The sequence below is a fragment of the Habropoda laboriosa genome, unplaced genomic scaffold (genome assembly GCF_001263275.1).
Source record: "Habropoda laboriosa isolate 0110345459 unplaced genomic scaffold, ASM126327v1 scaffold210, whole genome shotgun sequence".
Lineage (NCBI taxonomy): Eukaryota > Metazoa > Arthropoda > Insecta > Hymenoptera > Apidae > Habropoda > Habropoda laboriosa.
Window position 1 is genome coordinate 978,368 of NW_017100373.1, and position 21,994 is coordinate 1,000,361.

At 39.2% G+C, this 21,994-nt stretch overlaps 1 protein-coding gene across 1 annotated transcript; it reads left to right on the forward strand.

Annotated features, from left to right (window-relative positions):
• The first annotated feature begins 1,965 nt into the window (after nt 1-1,965).
• Nucleotides 1,966-20,078, forward strand: LOC108574843 (dynein heavy chain 12, axonemal). The gene is made up of 29 exons (XM_017937490.1): nt 1,966-2,082; nt 2,174-2,356; nt 2,447-2,814; nt 3,033-3,279; nt 3,485-3,883; nt 3,950-4,160; nt 4,240-4,513; nt 4,594-4,974; nt 5,033-5,281; nt 5,359-5,644; nt 5,714-5,875; nt 5,947-6,158; nt 6,235-6,352; nt 6,425-6,658; nt 6,705-6,970; nt 7,039-10,219; nt 10,306-10,907; nt 10,982-11,268; nt 11,332-11,585; nt 11,667-11,963; nt 12,062-12,557; nt 13,199-13,944; nt 16,662-17,015; nt 17,088-17,554; nt 17,662-17,819; nt 17,920-18,166; nt 18,871-19,276; nt 19,362-19,625; nt 19,728-20,078. Exons 1-29 carry the CDS (start codon nt 1,966-1,968, stop codon nt 20,076-20,078), a joined length of 11,817 nt encoding a protein of 3,938 aa, XP_017792979.1.
• The last annotated feature ends 1,916 nt before the right edge of the window (nt 20,079-21,994 follow it).

Below are 21,994 nucleotides of genomic sequence, written 5' to 3' on the forward strand. Positions count from 1 at the left end.
TTCTACTAAGCAATGCGTTTCTACCGACGATTCAACGTTTCATTTACACGAAAGAACAATAAATATTTCTGAAAGTAAACGATCAAACTGTGCCAACATATGCAGCGAATTAATTCATGGCAATTAACAACTGTTCGATGTTTCTACGATTACTACTGTCATTAGAAGAACAAATTTTCTCTGAAAGGATTAGAACAAGATAGTAAGAAAACGATGTAAAATAAAACAAAAGAAATACGCTAATTTTTTGTTTGTTCCACAACCTTTTAATAAATGTCTTTTGGAACACTTATTTATCCAACTAACGTTATTTTTTTTCTTTTTCTATTTTTTATTTTCTTCCATTACAATAACATATGGCGGCACAGTTCGATCAATCCTTTTTCAGGAGGCACTGCGTATAAGTAAATCTTTGGTTGTCTTTCAAACATCCGTTCTTCTTTTGATATACATATACATACATATGTATAGTGCACAGTTCTGTTACCCTTATAGTTCTGACGATATACAGGATGGCCCACGCGATTATTTCAGATTACAACTCTGTTACCAGTGTAGTTACAGAAATATGTCAAAGGAGAAAGATGAATGGTTAAAATGATACTACATCCGTAGGATCATGTTTTGTTTAAAACTGCAATGGTGCATGTGTAATCAACAATTGTGTAAGATCTGGGTCTCCATTTACAAATAGGGAACCGACGAGGAAAAATAAAGAAGGCATTATTGGCGTAGTACGCAAAGTCTCGCTTGCCAGTTGGAGGTCCCAGGTTGGATTCCCGTTGGGTCCTACAATTGCATTATTTTTTTAAGTGGAAATGCATACTTTTGTTTACATAGATAGATTCTTCTTGTCATTCTACGTAAAAAAGTAGTGGAGTAGAATGGAAAAAAATTATTAGCTATTGAGATATTTAAGAAAAATGTCTTTATTGAAGAAAATGCTCGAACGCTTTTCCATTACACTATACACATTTCAGACAACGCTTTTCAATTGTTTTCATAACTAAGTTAAGGTGATCTCTGGTTATTGTCGCGCATTACAGTATTATCCGTTCTTTTAGATCTTCTACAAAATGTATAGGATTTGAATAAATCCTATCTTTTAAATAACCCCATAGAAAAAATGCAAGAAGACTTAAATTAGGTGAGCAACAATGACGAAATTACCATGAAGCGTTGTCTGAAACGTGTACAGTGTAATGGAGAAGCGTTTGAGCATTTTTAATAAAGACATTTTCTTTAAATATCTCAATAGCTAATAATTTTTTTTCCATTCTACCCCACTACTTTTTTACGTAAAATGACAAGAAGAATCTATCTACGTAAAAAAGAGTATGCATTTCCACTTAAAAAAATACTGCAATTGTTAATTGCACGTACACCATTGCACTTCTAAGAATACACGGTCCTACGGATGTAGTACTCTTTGAACCATTCTCCTTTTTTCTTTGACATTTTTCTGTAACTGCACTGATAATAGAGTTATAACATGATACAATTTTGCGTGGACCACTCTGTATGCATGTGTGTGTGTGTGTGTGTGGGGGGGGGGGGGGCATGTATGTCAGTCAGGCAGTCAGAGTATGTGTATGTATGTATATTGGAATATAATTGTTTCATTGCCAACAATCATTATGCATTTATTTGAAATCGTTGCAGTTTGTTAAACTATACTAATTGTAAAATGAACACGAATACATGTCACATATGTGTACATATGAAATAAAAAGGTGAACTTTTTGCAAGAATTATTTGCGTGTAGTAATTTAATTTGAACGTAGTTTGCATTTCACGGCCAAAAATTCCAATTTCCTATGAACAACTCCTCGATTCTTCTCGGTCATAAAAACAAACGACGATATTTCATACCGTGATTCAGCTGGAAACTTTGATGAACAGTACACGTGTCCAAATAGAGACAGAAAAATTGTGAAATAGCAGGATAGAAAAAAAATATTTAAAATGCCAGATGAGAATGGGGAAGAAGATGACATAGCTTACGAAGCAGCTAGAACACCGAGTCTTAATTTTTGCCCGAACGTCGAGCAATTTTCCAATAATCAAGCTAAGATACTACGGGTATATACTGTTCTTCTTTCCTTTAATCGTTTTAATAATGGCAATTGCTGCACATGTGATTGACTTGATAAATTATTTTTTCGTTTCGAAGACGCAGAATGAGTGCAGATTGACGCGAAACGCATTAGAAATGGCGATCATGAAATCGAAAATCCGTCATGAAAGAAAAGCAAAGGATTTTATTGGCGAATGCCAATTGGAGCGACCGCAAAGCTTTTACTTCACAAAGACGAAAGAATTCGCGGGTAAATTGGCCGCGAATACTCTGCTGCCTGTACGCGCTTTCAAAATGCGTCCTGTCGGTCACAAACGAAAATAAACCACAAGTGTTTTCGCACACGATTTAACGTTGAACGTTTTCCAGGAATGGGAGAACAATATACGAAACTTAATATCAACCAGCCTACAATACAAATATACAAATATTTTCGAAAGTCAAATACTTGAAACGAAAACACGCTATGAAGATGTAATGCAAGATTTAGCCGTTCAAAGAGTGATATGTCAAGAAACGTGTAACACAAATTTTCAACAAATCCCTTCATACAAGCTCGCTGGACGAACAGAGCTTTATCCCAAGTATTTGAGAAATCGGTGCGCTCTTAGGAAAAAGTATTACTTACCGCACAGACTGATGAGAAACATAGTAGTCAAGGCCTATACTTCGATGCCGCAGTGGATTTGTAACTTTGGACGTTACCGGTTGGAGATGGATTATCTTGATTTCAACAGGTTATACATACATATGCATATTTGTATATGTACTTTTTTGAAAATTTAAGCACACCTTTAGCACACAACACTGACTCGCTACTAACGCGCAATCTGATTAATATTTTGCATTTGTATTTTTTTATCAAACAACTTATGCACCTCACATGCACACTATCACGATTATCAGTCGAGTAAAATTGATATAGGTATAATATAACTTTTCTGAACGATTGTAGGTTTTTGGACTTAGTGGAGAACGATACAAAAAAAGGCGCGCTCGGAATCGGTACTACTTACTACGGTGACATCGTGCGACTAATTTCTCAGCCCCGCTATCTTCACGACGTTCCCCCGCTCTCTTTACCAGGATTTCTCAACTGCGCAAACAACTTGCTCGCGCTGCAAGTGATCACACGAATCATAAGTAGCATCGAATATTTGCTCGAAATTTTAAGTGACGAACAAAAGATGCCTCTTCTCAAGGTATGAAAAACGAATGTTTGTCGTTCGATTATCGATAACGGAAAGCTTTAAATTTTATCGTTCGATTAATCGATCGATAGATCGTTCGAGTGATAATTGTACGTAACTTCAGGGAGGACGATTTAAACATATCATAGTCAAATAAATGAACAAACGAGCGAACGAAAAAAAGAAATAATTATTCGATGGTATTTTTATTTTGCAGTTGCAATTAAAATGCGAGAATAACGAAATATATTTTAGTCCAAGAATGCGTGAAATTTATAGCGCATTTCATGCGATCATTGATCAGATCAGTTGTGTAGGTCAGCAATTACCACCATTGGAGTCTTGGATCGGTGTGAAAATTCAACGTGAACATATTAAAGTTACATTACCAGAATGGTATTTAGAAGAAGCACATCGTCGTCTTGCAGACGTATTGCAGAATACATTCGAACCGTTCAACGATTATGTGGAAAAATTGTATGAGAAGTTTAAAGTCGTTTTTGATCCGGAAACGCACAGCAACATCACCGCCTATCTCAGCACCGGGCATAGTTTTCAAGAATGCGTGACCAAGGTTGAAGATTTTAACGAATTTATTCGAGAAATAAATGGCATGGTAAAGTTCTATGTTTTCGTTTTGGTAAAGGTTAATGGAAATTTACATAAAAATATGTTATTTCAGCCGGATCACGAATACATTTCATTAGGAGTAATTCATCAAGTCGCGGCGAAGGCTGGTCTCCTTTACTCCACAGAAAAAGTGCGCAAACTGATCATCGAGGAGTTGGTGAGAAGTCACCGAAACTATAATCTTGAAATTTGTAATACATTCAAAGGCATAAGAGAACTTGTCGCAAATGTTCCTACCACTACAAAAGAGTTACTTGAATTAGGTGAACGTTTGGATAGAAAAAGCGTAGTACATAGTATGCTGGAGGATGTACATAATGAAAAGGAATAATTCAATTTTAGGTGAATATCTGTTGATGGCTGCGTCAACGTTAATGAGGTCGTTAGAGGAGAAAATTACTTTATCATTGCGCATGATGGCGTCGTTAATCGGAATGACGTCGTTAACCAAAGACCACATTGAATTAAATAATACTACCATTCACTGGCTAAAGCGAATAAGACCGATATTCGAACAAAGTAGCGCCATGTACGAACAAATTAAATTTGAATTGGAGGAAAAGCTTCGCAGAAAAATCGAAGATTTAAACGACGATGTCGAGAACATGTTCCCTAGGTGAACTATTGCGACAGTTTCATTAATGCGATTTCGAATTCCAATGTACACGGTATATTGTCAACTTGTTCTGATCACAGATTGTATATAATGAACAACATGGACGATGAGAATCGCATACGAGAGTACATAGAACACATGCGAAAGTTCGCACGCGACTTGGATCGTATGGACGAGAGGGTGACATGGATCAACGACGAGGAGAAGCTTTTTCAATATCCTCTGTCAGAATATCCGCGCATCAGCGAACTGAAAGAAATTATAATGCCGTATTACCAATTAATTTATCGTGCTTATCAGTGGCAGAGACATCGGGACGTTTGGTTAGATGGACCGTTTGAGTATTTGGACTCAAGTGATATCGAGAACAAGACGACTGAATATTTCGCAGACTTCAATAAAATCAGGAAACAATACGGGACGAGAATAAAGATGGAACTTGCGATGAATTATCCATATAGGTAATGGATGCGTAATATTAATCATTATTGATTTCGAACGCGTGAATATTTTTATTAGTTTCCAGGGATGGCCGGACGATCCGGACCCATTTCAACAGCCAGCCCCTTTGAAACTTAGCTATCAGTTTATCGAAGATATCAAGTGGTTTAAGCAATACATACCCTTATTGACGGTCTTTCGAAATCCTGCATTACGACAAATTCATTGGGACGATATGTCGGTTACAGCCGGCTTTGATCTTACTCCCGATGCTGGAACTACATTCCGAAAAATTATTAAAATGGATTTAATGGAAGAATTGGAAAAGTATAATAAATGATAAGGATGTTTCTTTTTCCACCGCGCTTTAAATCTTATTTCAAACCTGTTTCGATTCCATTAAGATACGAAATGATAAGCATAAGTGCGACGAAACAACTGATGCTCGAAGAATTGCTGGCAAAGATGATCAACGAATGGGATGGCGTAGTATTTACCAGTATACCTTATAAAGATTCAGGTGTAACCATTTTGACACAGTTGGATGATATTCAAGCTCTCTTAGAGGATCACATCGTAAAAGTTCAAGCGATGCGAGGTTCCGCATTCGTCAAACTAATCGAAGAAGACGTTAAAGATTTTTACTTTCTCTTACTTCGCATACAATCAACGATCGACGAATGGATCAAGGTATTTTTAACAACTCCATTCTCTCTTTTTATCTCCCCTCCTACATATATTCTTACGCTTCTTTGCTAGGTGCAAGTACAATGGATGTATCTATTGCCGATTTTTTCGAGCAAAGACATCGTAGCTCAGCTCCCGGAGGAGGAGGTATTGTTCTCTCAAGTTGACAGAATATTTCGTAGCTCGATGAATGGTGTTGCGAAAGATCCTCGAGTCAAAGAAACTGCAGGCTCAGTAAGTTTTGTCGAGCCTAAAAATCAACTCTACACGAGCGGAAAAAGTCAGGTATGACTACTGTCTTCTAGGTAGGTCTTTTAGAAATCATGCAGGAGGCTAATGAATTAATGGAAAATGTAAATGACGGAGTGCTAAACTACCTGGAGAAAAAGAGACTCTTTTTTGCACGATTTTTCTTCTTAAGCAACGACGATATGCTAGAGATACTGTCTGAGACAAAAGATCCTTTCCGGGTTCAACCACATCTTCGAAAATGTTTCGAGGGAATAAACAAACTGCGGTAAACTATGCAGAGCTATCAATTGTTCGATTTTTCCTGTTTTACGATAATGCCTTACTGAAGTATAATTTGATAGATTTGATGAAGAATTGGAGATATGTTCGATGTTTAGCGAAGACAATGAGGAAGTCAGGTTGCAAGAGAAGATCTCAACCGCGGCGGCAAGGGGTTGCGTAGAACGGTGGCTCGTTCAAGTATGTAAAATTTAGTAATATTTCATGGAATACACATGATATGGGATAGTATGAGATCTCAAGGTTGCACAGGTTGAGGAACAAATGGTAAAATCTGTAAGGCACGAAATCCTCATGAGCTATCTCGATTATGAGGTAAATAGACGCGTGGTATGGGTGCGTATATGGCCTGGTATGGTCGTTCTATGTGTCGCTCAAATATACTGGAGCATGGAAGTCCAGAACAGCCTTATGACTCACATTCCGTCGACAATGGAAACACTCCACATGAAACTTCGATCCCAAATTTTAGAGATGGTTCAGCTGGTTAGAGGTAGATTAGGTTTTTTAGAAGTTTTCGCCGGTATTATAGTCGGTAATTATGTGCGCAGGACAGTTATCCAGGCAAAATCGAACTGCATTGAATGCTTTGATCACGTTGGATGTACATGCTATGGATGTGGTTAAGTCCCTGATCGACAAGAAGATCGCGCACGAGACTGACTTTGAATGGTTGGCGCAACTGCGCTACTATTGGCAAGACGACGTATTCGTTCGAATTATATACGCGAGTGTAGCTTATGCGTACGAGTACATCGGAAACACTTCTCGACTGGTTATCACTCCACTAACGGACAGGTGTGGTTGTCGAGATGATGTAGATGGGAAACTTTAGAAAAAGTAAATCTAATGAAACGTTTCCGTAGGTGTTATCGCACGTTAATCGGAGCGTACTCGTTACACTTGAATGGAGCACCAGAAGGTCCAGCCGGTACCGGGAAAACGGAAACGACAAAAGATTTGAGCAGAGCGATAGCCGTACAATGTGTAGTCTTCAATTGTTCCGAGGGTCTCGACTACAAAAACATGGGGAAATTTTTCAAAGGTCTCGCTTCATGCGGTGCCTGGTCCTGCTTTGACGAGTTCAATAGAATCGAACTAGAAGTATTGTCCGTAGTCGCGCAACAAATTCTTTGCATCATCCAAGCTGTACGCGGCAAAGTCGACACGTTTATCCTCGAAGGCACCGAATTAAGATTGAATCCTGCCGTTTATGTTTGCATCACAATGAATCCCGGGTACGCGGGTCGGTCAGAGCTTCCTGATAATCTGAAGGTGCTTTTTAGAACGGTGGCAATGATGGTGCCAGATTACGCTATGATTGGAGAAATATTTCTTTACTCGTCCGGGTTCAGTACCGCCCGAGAACTTTCCACGAAGATCGTGACTACGTACAAGCTGTGCTCCGAACAATTATCCACGCAATCTCACTACGATTATGGCATGCGAGCCGTAAAAACGGTATTAACAGCGGCTCAAAATATTAAACTGCAATTCCCAGACGAGAACGAATCGATACTTTTACTCAGATCCGTGATCGACGTGAATCTACCAAAGTTTTTAGCACATGACGTTCCACTATTTCAAGGCATTGTCTCCGATTTATTCCCTGGATTGGAACTTCCGTCCCCGAGTTACGACGTGCTTTTAAAAGCTGTTCATGAGATAGCCGGTAAACGTAACTTACAGCCAGTTGATGGTTTTCTCTTGAAAATCATACAAACATTCGAAATGATGATTGTTCGTCACGGATTTATGCTCGTCGGAGAACCATTCGGCGGGAAAACCTCGGTTCTTCACACCCTGGCCGATGCGTTGACCTTGATGAACGAATGGGGCGACGAACACGGAGCGATCACAAAATATTACACGATCAATCCAAAATCTATAACGTCCGGACAGCTCTATGGATTCTTCGACCCGGTTTCCTCTGAATGGACTGACGGTGTGTGCGCAGTTGCCTTTCGATTGTACTGTACCGAAGAGACGCCTGACAGAAAATGGATCATCTTCGACGGACCGGTCGACGCTATCTGGATCGAGAATCTGAATACCGTTCTGGACGACAATAAAAAACTGTGTTTGACGTCAGGTGAGGTGATGCAAATGTCTAGCGTGATGTCGATGATCTTCGAAGCGATGGATCTTTTGCACGCGTCTCCCGCTACAGTGTCCCGTTGCGGAATGATATACGTGGAGCCGCGTGTCCTTGGCTGGAGGCCGTTCGTTCGTTCTTGGATAAACGAATTGAATGGTGAGTGGAAGGAAGGCTACGAAGAAAATATCCAAGAATTATTCAACTGGCTAGTCGATCCGTGTTTGGATTTTATTCGAAAATCCTGTCACATGACCATCAACGCCGGTCAAATTCATCAGGTCGTGTCCACTATGAAACTTTTCGAGATGTTCATGGAAGACGCAGTCGAAGACAATCGGAAAACGTTCGACCAATTTATTTTGCCTTGGTTACAGGCAACTATGTTACTATCGATCGTCTGGGGAGCCGCTGGAACTTTAGATTACCATTCACGGATCAAATTTAACGCGTTCTATTTGACCTTCTGGAAGAACGAGCAATCCGAACATCCACTTCCAGGATTTCTCCTAGATTCCCTGATCTCGATTCCAGGAGATGACTTGATTCACGACTGCTTTTACACGTATCGAGGGAGGGGCGCGTGGAGGCGATTCTCGGATCTGGCCAGGCAAGAAGAATATTCAGAGACCAGAAGCATCGTTCAGTTGATGATTCCCACCGTTGATACGGTTAAATATCAAAGTCTATTCCTCAAACACATCGAGTATCGCAGACGTTTCCTCTTGTACGGGGAAACTGGCACCGGTAAAAGTTTCTACATCAAGGATTTGATCATGAACAAATTAAACCAAGAGAAATATCTACCAACCTTCATTACCTTCACCCCGAATATTACGGCTGCACAGACGCAAGAATTAATCGTATTGAAACTATACAAAAGACGGAGAAACCAGTTTGGTCCTTTACCAGGTACTCACTGCATAGTGTTCATCGACGATGTTAACATGCCTGCGAAGGAAATATATGGTGCCCAACCACCTATCGAGCTACTCCGACAATTCTTCGATCATAGAATTTGGTTCAATTTGAAGAAACCGGAAACGATTCATATATACGACACGATGTTCGTCTGCGCGATGACTCCACCAGGAGGTAGCAGGCAAGAATTGTACAGAAGATTTTTGAGACATTTCAACCTGTACAGCATAAGCAATTTCTCCGAGGATACTATCATACGAATTTTCACGAGCATTGCGTTCATAGGTTTGCAACGAAACGGTTTCACCACGGCAGTTATGCCGACGATTATGGAGATCGTGAACGCGACCATGAACATTTTTGTGAACGCGCAGGGAGAGCTGAAACCGACACCGGCCAAATCTCATTATCTCTTCAACTTGCGCGATTTCACTCGCGTGATAACCGGTTGCACGATGATCAAAGAGGATTCCGTAGAATCCAAGTTAGATTTCACGAAACTGTGGGTTCACGAAATCTTAAGGGTGTTTGGCGATCGTCTGATTGATAACCAGGACCGACAATGGCTGTTCCTGAAGGTGAAAGAAGTGGTAGGAGTGAATCTGAAAGAAACGTTCGACGCGGTGTTTGATCATCTACCAAAGTTCGACGAACAGTTAACACACGAGAGCCTACAAAGTCTTATATTTGGCAATTTCATGGATGTGGACGCAATTCCAAGCGATCGCCGATATGCAGAGGTAAAATCGATGGAAGAATATACCCAAGTAGCGATTGGTTGTCTCGAAGAGTACAATCTGACGCACAGACATAAGATGGACATTGTTCTTTTCCGTTACGCTCTCGAACATCTTGCAAGAATTTGCCGTATATTGGTAATCCCTTGCGGCAGTCTGCTGATGGTTGGCGTAGGTGGATCCGGTAGGCAAACTTTGACGAAATTGGCTTCTAGCATGATTGGTCACGGCCTCTTTCAGCCAGAGATCGGTAGTGCATATGGTATACAAGAATGGCGAGACGATATAAAAAAGGTTCGTGTCGTAAAGGTGAAATGTATCGCGAAATATCGCGGAGTGAGTGTATGTATGTATGTACATCCATATATATATATATGTAGGTACTGATGAATTCCGGTGGTGCAGACAAGGATTTCATATTCCTACTCGCCGAGGGACAAATTAAAACCGAAAGTTTCCTAAACGATATCGACAGTCTGTTAAATTCTGGCGAGGTACCAAATCTCTTCACCGTGGAAGAAAGACAAGAAATCATCGAAATGACGCGTTTAGCCGCCCAGGGTGGCAATCGTAACTTGGACATATCGGTGCTGTCGATTCTTGCCTACTTTGTGAACCGTTGTAGAGAAAAGTTGCACATAATGCTCTGCTTCAGCCCTATCGGTGACACCTTCAGAATCAGACTCCGACTTTATCCGAGTCTCGTAAACTGCTGCACGATCGACTGGTTCGACGTGTGGCCCGAAGATGCTCTCGAACAAGTAGCACTACGCAGCACTACTGGCGTCAATGTCGACGAACAGGTGAAAATCAACGCCGTAGTCGCGTGCAAGTTTTTCCACATTTGTGCTAAAGATATTAGCGTAGAGTTTTACAACGTCACCGGTAGACGAACATACGTGACAACAGCTAGTTTTCTCGATCTCATACGGACATATGCTGAATTGATGGAGGAGAAACAGGAAGAACTCAGCCTCGCTAGGTAGGAAATCAACAAGGAATGTAATAAACAACAGAAACGACAGATAATTTATTATTCGTTGCATCACATCGCAGAGACCGCTATATCAACGGATTAGACAAACTAGAATTCACAGCCGCACAAATTAGTCAGATGAGAATAACGCTTTCACAATTACGACCACAACTGGAGGCATCTGCAAAAGAAACTGCCGATACTATGAAGGAAATCGAGACGGAAAATATCGGTATAGAAAAAGCGAGAATCTTGGTGAAGAGGGACGAAGACATGGCGAACGTACAAGCCGAGGTGGCGATGACTTTGAAAACGGAGTGCGAGAAGGATTTAGCGGCGGCCCTGCCAGCACTGGAGGACGCGATAGGTATAGACGATAGATACATAGGTGTATAGCGGGGTTTATTAATCCTTTCTCGCCTGATCTTAGCTGCCCTGAACACTCTAAAGCCGGCTGACATAACGGTCGTAAGGACAATGAGAAGTCCTCCTGCTGGAGTGAAGCTCGTAATGGCTGCAGTGTGCGTGATGATGGGCATACCTGCCGCCAGAATCGAGGATCCGGCTACCGGTAAAAAAGTGTTGGACTACTGGACACCAAGCAAACGTTTGTTAGGCGACATGAGATTTCTGGAAACCTTACGTCAGTACGATAAAGACAATATTCCCTCGCATATAATTCAGGTTAGATCCGACGATTACCACTTTTCCAAGGTATTTTCTTTTTTGCGACACAAGGAACACGATGTATTCTTCTACTGATAGGAAATAAAAACAATCTACATGACGGATAAGAATTTCGAACCGAAAGTCGTAGCGAGAGCATCCTCAGCAGCCGAAGGTCTTTGCAAATGGGTAAGAGCTATGGTTTTGTACGACGAGGTGGCCAAGGTGGTTGCACCGAAGAAAGCGAAACTCGAAAATGCGCAAAGTGACTATGAAAAGACCATAAAGTTTTTAAATGAGCGACGGCAAATGTTGGCTGAGTTGACCGAAAAATTGCGAATTCTCAATGAAAATTTACAAGTGACACTCGCTAAAAAGATCGAATTGGAGACCGAGGTATGTAAAAGAAAAACGAAACGTCTCTCCTTTTTAGTAGAAAGAGGTGTAGAGTGCTACATAAATGTCAATCCACGAAATACTACCAATTGCTGTAGGTAACAAACTGCAGAAACAAGTTAATTCGTGCGGAAAAATTAATTAGCGGTTTGGGAGGAGAGAAGAATCGTTGGTTGACGGCAGCAGCGAACTTAAAAAAATCCTACGATACTTTGCCTGGCGATATTTTAATCTCGTGCGGCATGATAGCGTACCTAGGGCCATTCAGCACCAGCTATCGTGACGAGAGCTTAGAGAAATGGAAAGAGTATGTTGAAAAATTGAAAATCCCATACTCGGAGCATTACGATTTCGTTGAGGTGCTTGGAACGGAGGTAAAAATCAATTCTTGGAATATATTTGGTCTACCTCGGGATTCGTTCTCCATCGAGAATGCCATTATCATGGACAACTCGAAGAGGTGCAGCTTGTTTGTCGACCCTCAGAGCCAAGCGAATAAATGGATTCGCAACATGGAGAAGCAGAATGAACTCGAAATTGTTAAACTGACGAATACCGCTTATATGAACGTGATAGAACTAGCTCTGGAATATGGTAGTGGATTTTTCGAATACACACAGTGGAACCTCGATATCTCGAACCTCAAGGGAAGGGAGAAAATCTTCGAGTTATAGAGGTTTCGACTTATCGAGTTTTCAAGTAAGAGAGGTCATTAACCATATCCTTTTTCTTTCTTGATCCAGTTTTTACTGTTTCAATTATGTTTATTTTATCAGCTAATGTTAATGTTTTCCGCTTGCGTTTAGAATTAATTTTGTTACACATATAATCCGGAGAAAAGAATGAGAAACGATAGAACTATGCTTTAACTGATTCCTTGAATCTTTCACAGCAAACTGCTTTCGTGATCGAAATGCATACACTGTTTATTTCTATAAATAAATAAACAATTGACGATCGTTGAACCGTTAATCCTGTTGGATCGATTGACTGATATACATATACATATAGAAATTAACTTTGACTTGTAGAAGTAAAATACAGATTAAACATTCGACAAATAATTCGAGTTAATGGAAGTTTCATTTCGAGTTGTAGAGATTTTCACAGCGGAGTGGAAGGGAATGAACAAAATTTTCGTCTTATAGAGGTTTTCGAGTTATCGAGGTTCCACTGTACACTGTACACACTCGTTTTATGCCACAAGAAACAATCTAATGAATAAGTCTGTTTAGGAAAACCGGTACTGATAGAGAACGTCCTCGAAGATCTGCCACCAGCCCTAGATCCGATATTAACCAAAGCTATATATAAGATGGGTGGCATATGGTACATCACGCTCGGCGAGAAAGTAATCGAATACAGTTTGCGATTCAAACTGTACGTGACGACAAAGCTACGCAATCCGCATTACCTACCAGAAATTTTCAACAAAGTCACTTTGATCAATTTCGCGTTAACGATAGGTGCTCTGGAGGATCAGCTGTTGGGTATCGTAGTGGCGAAAGAGAGGCCAGATTTGCAAGAAAAGCGAGAATATTTAATCGTACAGAGTGCCGCGAACAAGAAAGCCTTAAAGCAAGTAGAGGATAATATACTGAAAACTTTATCAGTAGCCGGAGCTAGTATCTTAGAGGACGAGGAAGCTATAGAGATTTTAGACTCGTCCAAGATTCTTTCGACCGACATATTGAAGAAGCAAGCTGCCGCGATTAAAACGGAGACACAGATCGAAGGGTTCCGACAAAATTACAGGCCTATAGCAAAACACAGCTCTGCCCTTTACTATACGATCACCGACCTACCCAACATCGATCCAATGTACCAATATTCTTTGACGTGGTTCATCAACTTGTACGTCATTTCTATCGATACCGCAAACAAGAGTAAAGTTTTCGAAAGGAGACTCGCGTTTCTACGTGAAACTTTCACTTATAACTTGTACCAAAACGTCTGTAGATCATTATTCGAAAAGGACAAGGTATATACATACTTACGTACGTGCATCTGTATACAAGGTGCCCCATTTAAATCGGTCCACTCGAATATCTTCAAAACTGTTGATGATACTAAAAAAAGGGTTTAGACAAAAGTTAAATGGTTTCAGGGGGCACATTATCTGGTGTGAGTAGATTTTTTCTATATGGATGCGTAGAGGATATATGAAGGTCAACATTGTTTTTTTTTAAATGGAATCATATATTTTTTAATACACTAATCGTTGCAGTTCGTTATTCCCTATACAAAAGTATTAAACCACTTATGGAAAAAAATCATTAGTTTCTATTCATTAGAAGATATTCGAGTGGGTCGATTTAAATGAGACACCTTGTATATACAGGGTGATTCACCTAATTGACGATCTGAAATTGCTCGTAAACTATTCGCTGTACGAAATAGTGTATGAAGCAAAAGTTGCATAATTTCAAAGGGGACATATATTACAATAATTGTTTTTTCTACATTGTTTTTATACATAAAGTTTTGAAGGTCACCATGATTTCTTTAAATGGAACACCCTATATTTCTTTCCGGAAATTAAGAGAGCATTAAAAGCTGAGTAAATAAATATTAAGGTGTAATACAGTAATGTCTCTACAAGTGTCAGCTAGTTTGGATTCTATAAGTGTCAGTATAGATGGTCCTGCGCCTATGGTCTATGCCATTGCTGCGCCTACGTTATCTCGCTCGCTGTCAGTCAAGCGTGTAATGTTACACCACCCGGTTTCTTTTACGAGATTTCACGGTTCGACAATTCATAATAGAATAATATAATTTTTTTAATTTTGCTTTTTTTCATCTGAAATTTTTTTTAACATGTTGGTGAGATTTTGCTGATGAAAATGAGATCAAACACGATATAATTTGAACAACATTTACTTATTAATACTTATTGAGTAATTAATTTAATTTCGTAATATATCACTTTGGATGAATTACAAAAAGAAATTGCTAAAAAAATATTTTAAATACTTGTACACATTATCCGTCGAATGTAGAGGGAGAGCCACCGTTTGGTTGCCAATTGTTTATCACATAGAGTCGTCCTACCGTTTGACTGACACTTGTAGAATCGTGCGGCCACTTGACTGACACTTGTAGAATCGGGCCACCATTTGACTGACATTTGTAGAATCGGGCCACCGTATGACTGACATTTGTAGAATCGTGCGGCCAGTTGACTGACACTTGCAAAATCGGGCCACCGTTTGGCTGCGAATTAGAGAATCGGCCTATCGTTTGGTGGGCTCTCTGGGGAGAAAGGTTACATTCGGATAATTTATCAGAAGCTTGTAGCGAAGGTATATTTTGTTGATAACACAATATTTCTAACATAATAAATACACTGAAATGTATTTTCTAAATCTGACACAGTGTAATTTTTATCAAAATATACCTTCGCTACAAGCTTCTGATAAATTACCCGATGTAACCCTTTTCCCCAGACAGCCCACCAAACGATAGGCCGATTCTCTAATTGGCAGCCAAACGGTGGCCCGATTTTGCAAGTGTCAGTCAAATGGTGGCCCGATTCTGCAGATGTCAGTCATACGGTGGCCCGATTCTACAAGTGTCAGTCAAATGGTGGCCCGATTCTACAAGTGTCAGTCAAACGGTAGGCCAATTCTCCAACTGGCAGTCAAACGGTAGGCCGATTCTCCAACTGGCAGTCAAACGGTAGGCCGACTCTATGTAATAAACAATTGGCAACCAAACGGTGGCTCTCCCTCTACATTCGACGGATAATGTGTACAGGTATTTAATGTATTTTTTTAGCAATTTGTTTTTGTAATTCATCCAAAGCGATATATTATGAAATTAAATTAATCACTTAATAAGTGTTAACATTAGATTGTTTCCTCGATATGGCCATGGTGGTCATCAGTGAGTGGAGTGCCTCAAATGTTTAGAATAATTAAAATAAAATAAATGTTGTCAACTAAAAATTTTGAACGTCATAGCTAGCTAGACATTATTTCCAATTGAAAAAAAGAAAAATTATAAAGCATAATACTATAATCCTATGCTTAAAATGTATTTTCTTGTGGCCGCCTGACAGCAACCTGTAAATCTGGCGCGACAGTGAACGTGTTAATAAGTAAATGTTGTTCAAATTATATCGTGTTTGATATCATTTTCATCAGAAAAATCTCACCAACATGATGTTAAATAAAATTCCAGATGAAAAAAAGTAAAAATTAAAGAAATTATATTTTTCTATTAGCGAGGCTCGAAAACAGAGTCCCTGACTTTACACGTGTCATGTTAGGTTCCTTGCGGACTGACACTTATAGACACATTACTGTATATCTAAAATGAGTATTTATTGAGATATTTACGATAGAAATTCTATTCTATTGAAATCGATATCTTAATATTTATTTACTCACTTTTAATGCTCTCTTAATTGCCGGAAAGAAATATAGGGTGTTTCATTTAAAAAAATCACGGTGACCTTCCAAACTTTATGTATAAAAACAATGTAGAAAAAAACAATTATTGTAACATATCTCCCCCTTGAAATTATGCAACATTTGCTTCATACACTATTTCGTACAGCAAATAGTTTACGAGTAATTTCAAGTCGTCAAGTTAGGTGAATCACCCTGTATAATACAAATCACACCTGCTAATCACTAATTCAATATCTTAAACACTTATCGATTTAACCTTCGATCGCAATTGCTCCTTGAATAGCTCTTGTACTCGTTCGTCTTATATACGACGATCTTGATGACAGAAAAGGCGCTGACGAGAGAGGAAATATCCTTCTTTCTGTCCGGTGGTGTCGCGTTGGCTGCTGTATCAGACAATCCAGGGTCTGACTGGCTTCCGGATAAATCCTGGGGAGAAATTTCCAGGGTACATATTCTACCGAGCTTCGTCAATTTTCAATCGCACTTCACGCGTAATTTGAACAGATGGAAACAGTATTATGACTTAACCAATCCGGAAGACTCACCGATCCCAGATCCATGGGGAAGAAGTTTAACACCCTTTCAACAGCTGATCTTAACAAGAATGATCAGAACTGACAAAGTGATGATCATGGTAAAGTGAATCAATCCTATCCTATTATACTTCTATTTATCCTCCTATACTAAATACCTGCGTTTTACGCAGATACAACGATTCGTTGAAGTTGGAATGGGTTTGATTTTTGTGGTACCGCCGCCCTTTGATATCTCCAAATCCTATGGAGATTCGAATTCTCTGATACCATTGATCTTTATCTTATCTCCGGGTTCTGATCCAATGGAAGCACTGACCACCTTTGCCGAGAGCATGAATTTTATTGAAAAATTCCATTCGATCTCGCTTGGACAAGGTCAAGGACCGATCGCTCAAAAACTAATCGAGAACGCGCAACTCGAGGGTGAATGGGTGTGCTTGCAAAATTGTCACTTGGCTGCTTCTTGGATGCCCGTATTAGAAACCACCTGCGAACGCTTTGATCCTTCGAATACCCATGCCAATTTTCGATTATGGCTTACTAGCTACCCCTCTGACCATTTCCCAATTACTATCCTTCAGAATGGTGTCAAAATGACCAATGAACCGCCGACTGGGTTGCAAAATAACATCTTGAGGTAAAAGCCTGCACGAATACATCACTTGAATAGCCAATGAACACATGGTCGAGTGAATAAATCTACTACACAAGGAATAAACAATGAACGCTTATCTAATACGCTAGATCCTACAAAGCTGAGGCAACAAAGGACGCTGATTTTTTTGACAAGGAGCCCAACAAGAAAAGATCACACTCAAAGCTGCTTTATGCGTTGTGCTTTTTTCATGCTGTGGTGCAAGAGCGACGGAATTATGGTGCCCAGGGTTGGAACATAAAATATGGTTAATTAATCTTTCCTCTGTTTAGAAAAAATAAGAAAAAAAAGCGTTGACACGTCACATGCGGTTGACAATCGAAGAGATACGGTTTCGTGATGTGCAGGTTTCAATGAATCCGATCTTCAGATATCCGCTCAGCAACTTCAGTTATACATAAACGACTACGAAGATGTTCCCTTCAAAGCAATCGTATACCTAACGGGTGAATGTAATTACGGTGGCCGAGTGACGGATGACAGAGATCGAAGATGCCTCAACACGATATTAGAAGATTTTTACAATCAAAATGTAATTACTGATCCAAATTATGCCTTCGCCGATATCGGACCCGAATATGCTTTACCAAAGAGGTATTTCAATTACTCTCAAAGCTTATACCTTTTTCATTCGGATAGAGACCAAGATTAACTATTTCGATATTCTACACATTATATACAGGGTGTCCCGTAACTGGTGGTACAAGCGAGGGGGTGATTCTACGTGAAAAACTGAATCGAAAATGTAGAATAAAATTATTTCATAAGAACCTTTGTTTTCGAGAAAAATAAGTTTGAAAATTTGTCGAGTACACGTGCTCTCGGCTTTACGTTTGTACTAATAAACGATACTAATTTCATGAAAAGTATTGATAATATATTTATTAACGATTTCCTTAATTTAAATTTACATTACTCATCGAATTGTTGAAAGTAACATCTGTTAACGCATACAAATCTTTGTTCTTTAAATCGGAGAGTTATGGACCGATGATACGATATTTTGTACCATTCTTTCTGTTAGCTGCAGATTTACACTATCCTCTGCGTAGACTATTTCTTTGCGAAATGTGACATTATCACTGTTTATCAACGTAAAAATATGAGCAGAGGTAACAGTTTGTATAAATACATTGTAACAATTTAAATATTTAAATTCAATTTTCTCAGAAACAAAGCCTCGTATGAAAAACTTTTATTCTACATTTTCGATTCAGTTTTTCACGTAGAATCACCCCTTGTTCGCTTGTACCACCAGTTACGGGACATCCTGTGTATATTGTATATGTATATTGTAGAAATGAATTCGAAGATTATATCAAACAAATTCAAGCAATCCCCTTAAATCCACCACCAGAAGTGCTTGGATTGCACATGAATGCAGGAATCGCGAGAGATCTTGAGCTGGCAAATAATTTCTTTCAATCCATGATGCTGATTCAGGGAACAATGGCGGTTGGAAGTACCTCCAAGCAAGACGAAATCTTGTTAAATATGAAAAAAGATATATACGATAGAATGCCCGACCTATTCGACATCGAAGAAGCTCAAAAGCGCTATCCTGTTATGTACATGGAATCTATGAATACTGTTCTGATACAAGAGATGGATAGATACAACACTCTTTTAAACGAAATCCGCCAATCTCTCATGATGCTAGAGAAAGCTGTAAATGGATTGATAGTGATGACTCCTGCATTAGAGGTAAATGGCTAAATCTAATCTTTTAATAAATAGATCAAATCATTTAGGCAATCACAAAACACTCCACGGTCTATGGTTATAATAGATTTTAGCTGTTCACATATTAAGCAGTAGAATTCCACCATCTTGGGTAAAAGCCTGCGCTTATCCGAGTTTGAAACCATTACCAAACTTCGTTAATGACTTTCTCGATCGATTAAACTTCTTTCGAAAATGGCTGAAAGAGGATAAACCAACAACGTTTTGGATATCTGGATTCTCGTTCGTACATGCCTTCCTTACAGCAACAACACAAAACTATGCGAGGAAATACAAGATACCTATCGACAGAATCGATTTCGACTACGAGGTTTTCATTGCAAATATTCTATACATACATATGTTCATCTCAAGTTTAAGTTGACCGCGCTTCAACTTCAAGTCCACATTTAATTTCTTTCTTATTCGCCAGATACTTCCAGCTTACGAGTTAAATAAATCGCCAATCGATGGTGTTTACGTTTATGGTATGTTTTTGGCCGGTGCGAGATGGGATATGAGAAGCATGCTGCTCGCTGAAAGTTACCCAAAAATTCTGTGGGATTCTATGCCGATCATTTGGATGAAGCCATGCGTAATAGACACGCTTCGTGCAGGGAAACGATACTTATGTCCCCTTTACATTACTTCCGCGCGTTTTGGTGTTCTCAAGACAACTGGACATTCCACCAACTATGTCCTATCGATACTCATAGATACTGACTATCCTGTCAGTCATTGGATCAAAAGAGGATTGGCTCTGCTTTGTCAGCTTGATAATTAAACGATCTTGCAGAATATTAATCGACTATGAATATTTCATTATCTGACACATAGTCCTTACTCTATATCCCTTTCCACTCCCAAAGGAGTTGCATTATCTTTGCGAAATATTCTTATTACCTTTCTGAAGGATAAAAAAGTAGTAACAGGTGATCGAAGAGGATCGATAAAGGGATAATCATTCATCAAGAATAACCACTGGATTAATGAAAGTTATACAGGATGGCTCAGCTAAATGGGATCACCTAAATATCTGCTTCATTTGTTGTTGTATGAAAAAACTTTTCAGGACAAAGTTACACTATTTCAGGGGGCACATGTAATAATGGGAACGGTTTTTCCTCAAGGTCATTGTTATTTTTTTTAATGGAATCCTATTTTTTTTCAATATTCTTGTAAAGAGTTGAAGGGATGAAGGAAACTAATAGTGAGGAGGATGGGCGAAAAAGGAAAAGTTGAGGGTGTTTCGTCCTGGGCTTTCCAGTGGACTCGTCAGTAAGGCTTTCTAGGAGACCCGTGCCTTATACGCAGGAGGGACTGGAAAGACATTTCTTTTTTTTTTATATTGGCACAGGGCCAATTTACCAACTTATTCGTCTATGTTTCTATCTACTACGATGTTTTCGGATTAACATTTTTAATTGCATAAGGCGGAAGGGACTGGAAAGACTCGGGTTAGAAGTTCTATATGTACATAAGTATATACAAACCGGAATCTCTATGAGGATTAGCAAGAATTCGCGGTTAATCCATTTCTCTGATGGCAGTGCATAGGTGTTGCTACAGAGAGAAAAAGCAAATTCAACGACCTTAATAATCACACCATTCCCTTCATTCAATTTCGCGATATTTCCGTCCAAAGATAATTATAATTTTCTACAGATATACTCAAGAACATCGAGTGATATGTTCGCATTCGAACGTAAACATTACATGATGGTTGCCCGTAGCATTATTCGACGTGTGCAAGAACTGTGTTAGATAGGATGTTTAGAGGACGTTGGATGGGACGACGAGGAACTGTGAGGTGGCCAGCTCGTTCTCCTGATTTTACCCCATTAGATTTTATCTGTACGGAAAACTGCAAGTGTTAGGGCTTCACAAGCATGGTTTGTGGCACAACCGAAAAATACAGTTATTTTTTAGTTTCGGATTTTTTCCTTTATTACTTGCATGTGTCAAAGTTCAGCATACCGAGAGAAGGCAAATTGTTTTGTTGGATTATAAGGAGAAATGAGTATGTGTCTGTGTAATAGTAACAGCAAAAATAATCAACATACCGAGGCAGATTAATATAAATATATGTATACATATATTGAAATAACATAGTAACCATCTGTTTAGTATGGGTGACGCTGATACGTTTTTTTTTTCTCTGCGTCCTGTCGATGTTTTGTTTTGTGTGCGACGTGCCGTCCTCGCGTATCAAAATAAAGAAGATTCATAATTAAAATAATATCTTTTAATTTATTACCATAATTCTAATACCTTTTAAAATATTCATGCCTTCTCGCGCTCAATAGCTTAAGGATGTCGTCGAGGTAACTCCAGAGATCGTTTTAACGTACTTTATTTACAATAACGTGCCTAAAACTTTAACTAAATCTCCTTTTTTTTTTAACAGACTTTCATCTGGGGGTATTTTCCGGATAAGTGAATAGGGTTGCTTGGAGCTATTTGGTCTCCTTACACTCTGAAAATAAAATTTAATTATCAGTATACATAACGATTTATTAGCTATTGGTTACGTTAATGAATGCTATGCAGGAAAATTTGCAAAAACCCCTGCAACCATCGGTACGGTGTCATGCACCAAGAGAATTAAGCCATGCACAGCCAAACATGCGCAGGAGTTTATAGTCCTATAAGATATGAGCTTAAACAGAAGCATATTATTAGTTAATTAGATTAATTAAT

What these genes read in the sequence shown, in the direction of transcription:
- LOC108574843 (XM_017937490.1), top strand. Translation starts at nt 1,966, where the DNA reads ATGCCAGATGAGAATGGGGAAGAAGATGACATAGCTTACGAAGCAGCT. An exon ending in AAAAGAGTTACTTGAATTAG is followed by an intron (nt 4,161 to 4,239) that starts GTGAACGTTTGG and finishes ATTCAATTTTAG; the next exon opens with GTGAATATCTGTTGATGGCT. An exon ending in GCGATGAATTATCCATATAG is followed by an intron (nt 4,975 to 5,032) that starts GTAATGGATGCG and finishes TATTTTTATTAG; the next exon opens with TTTCCAGGGATGGCCGGACG.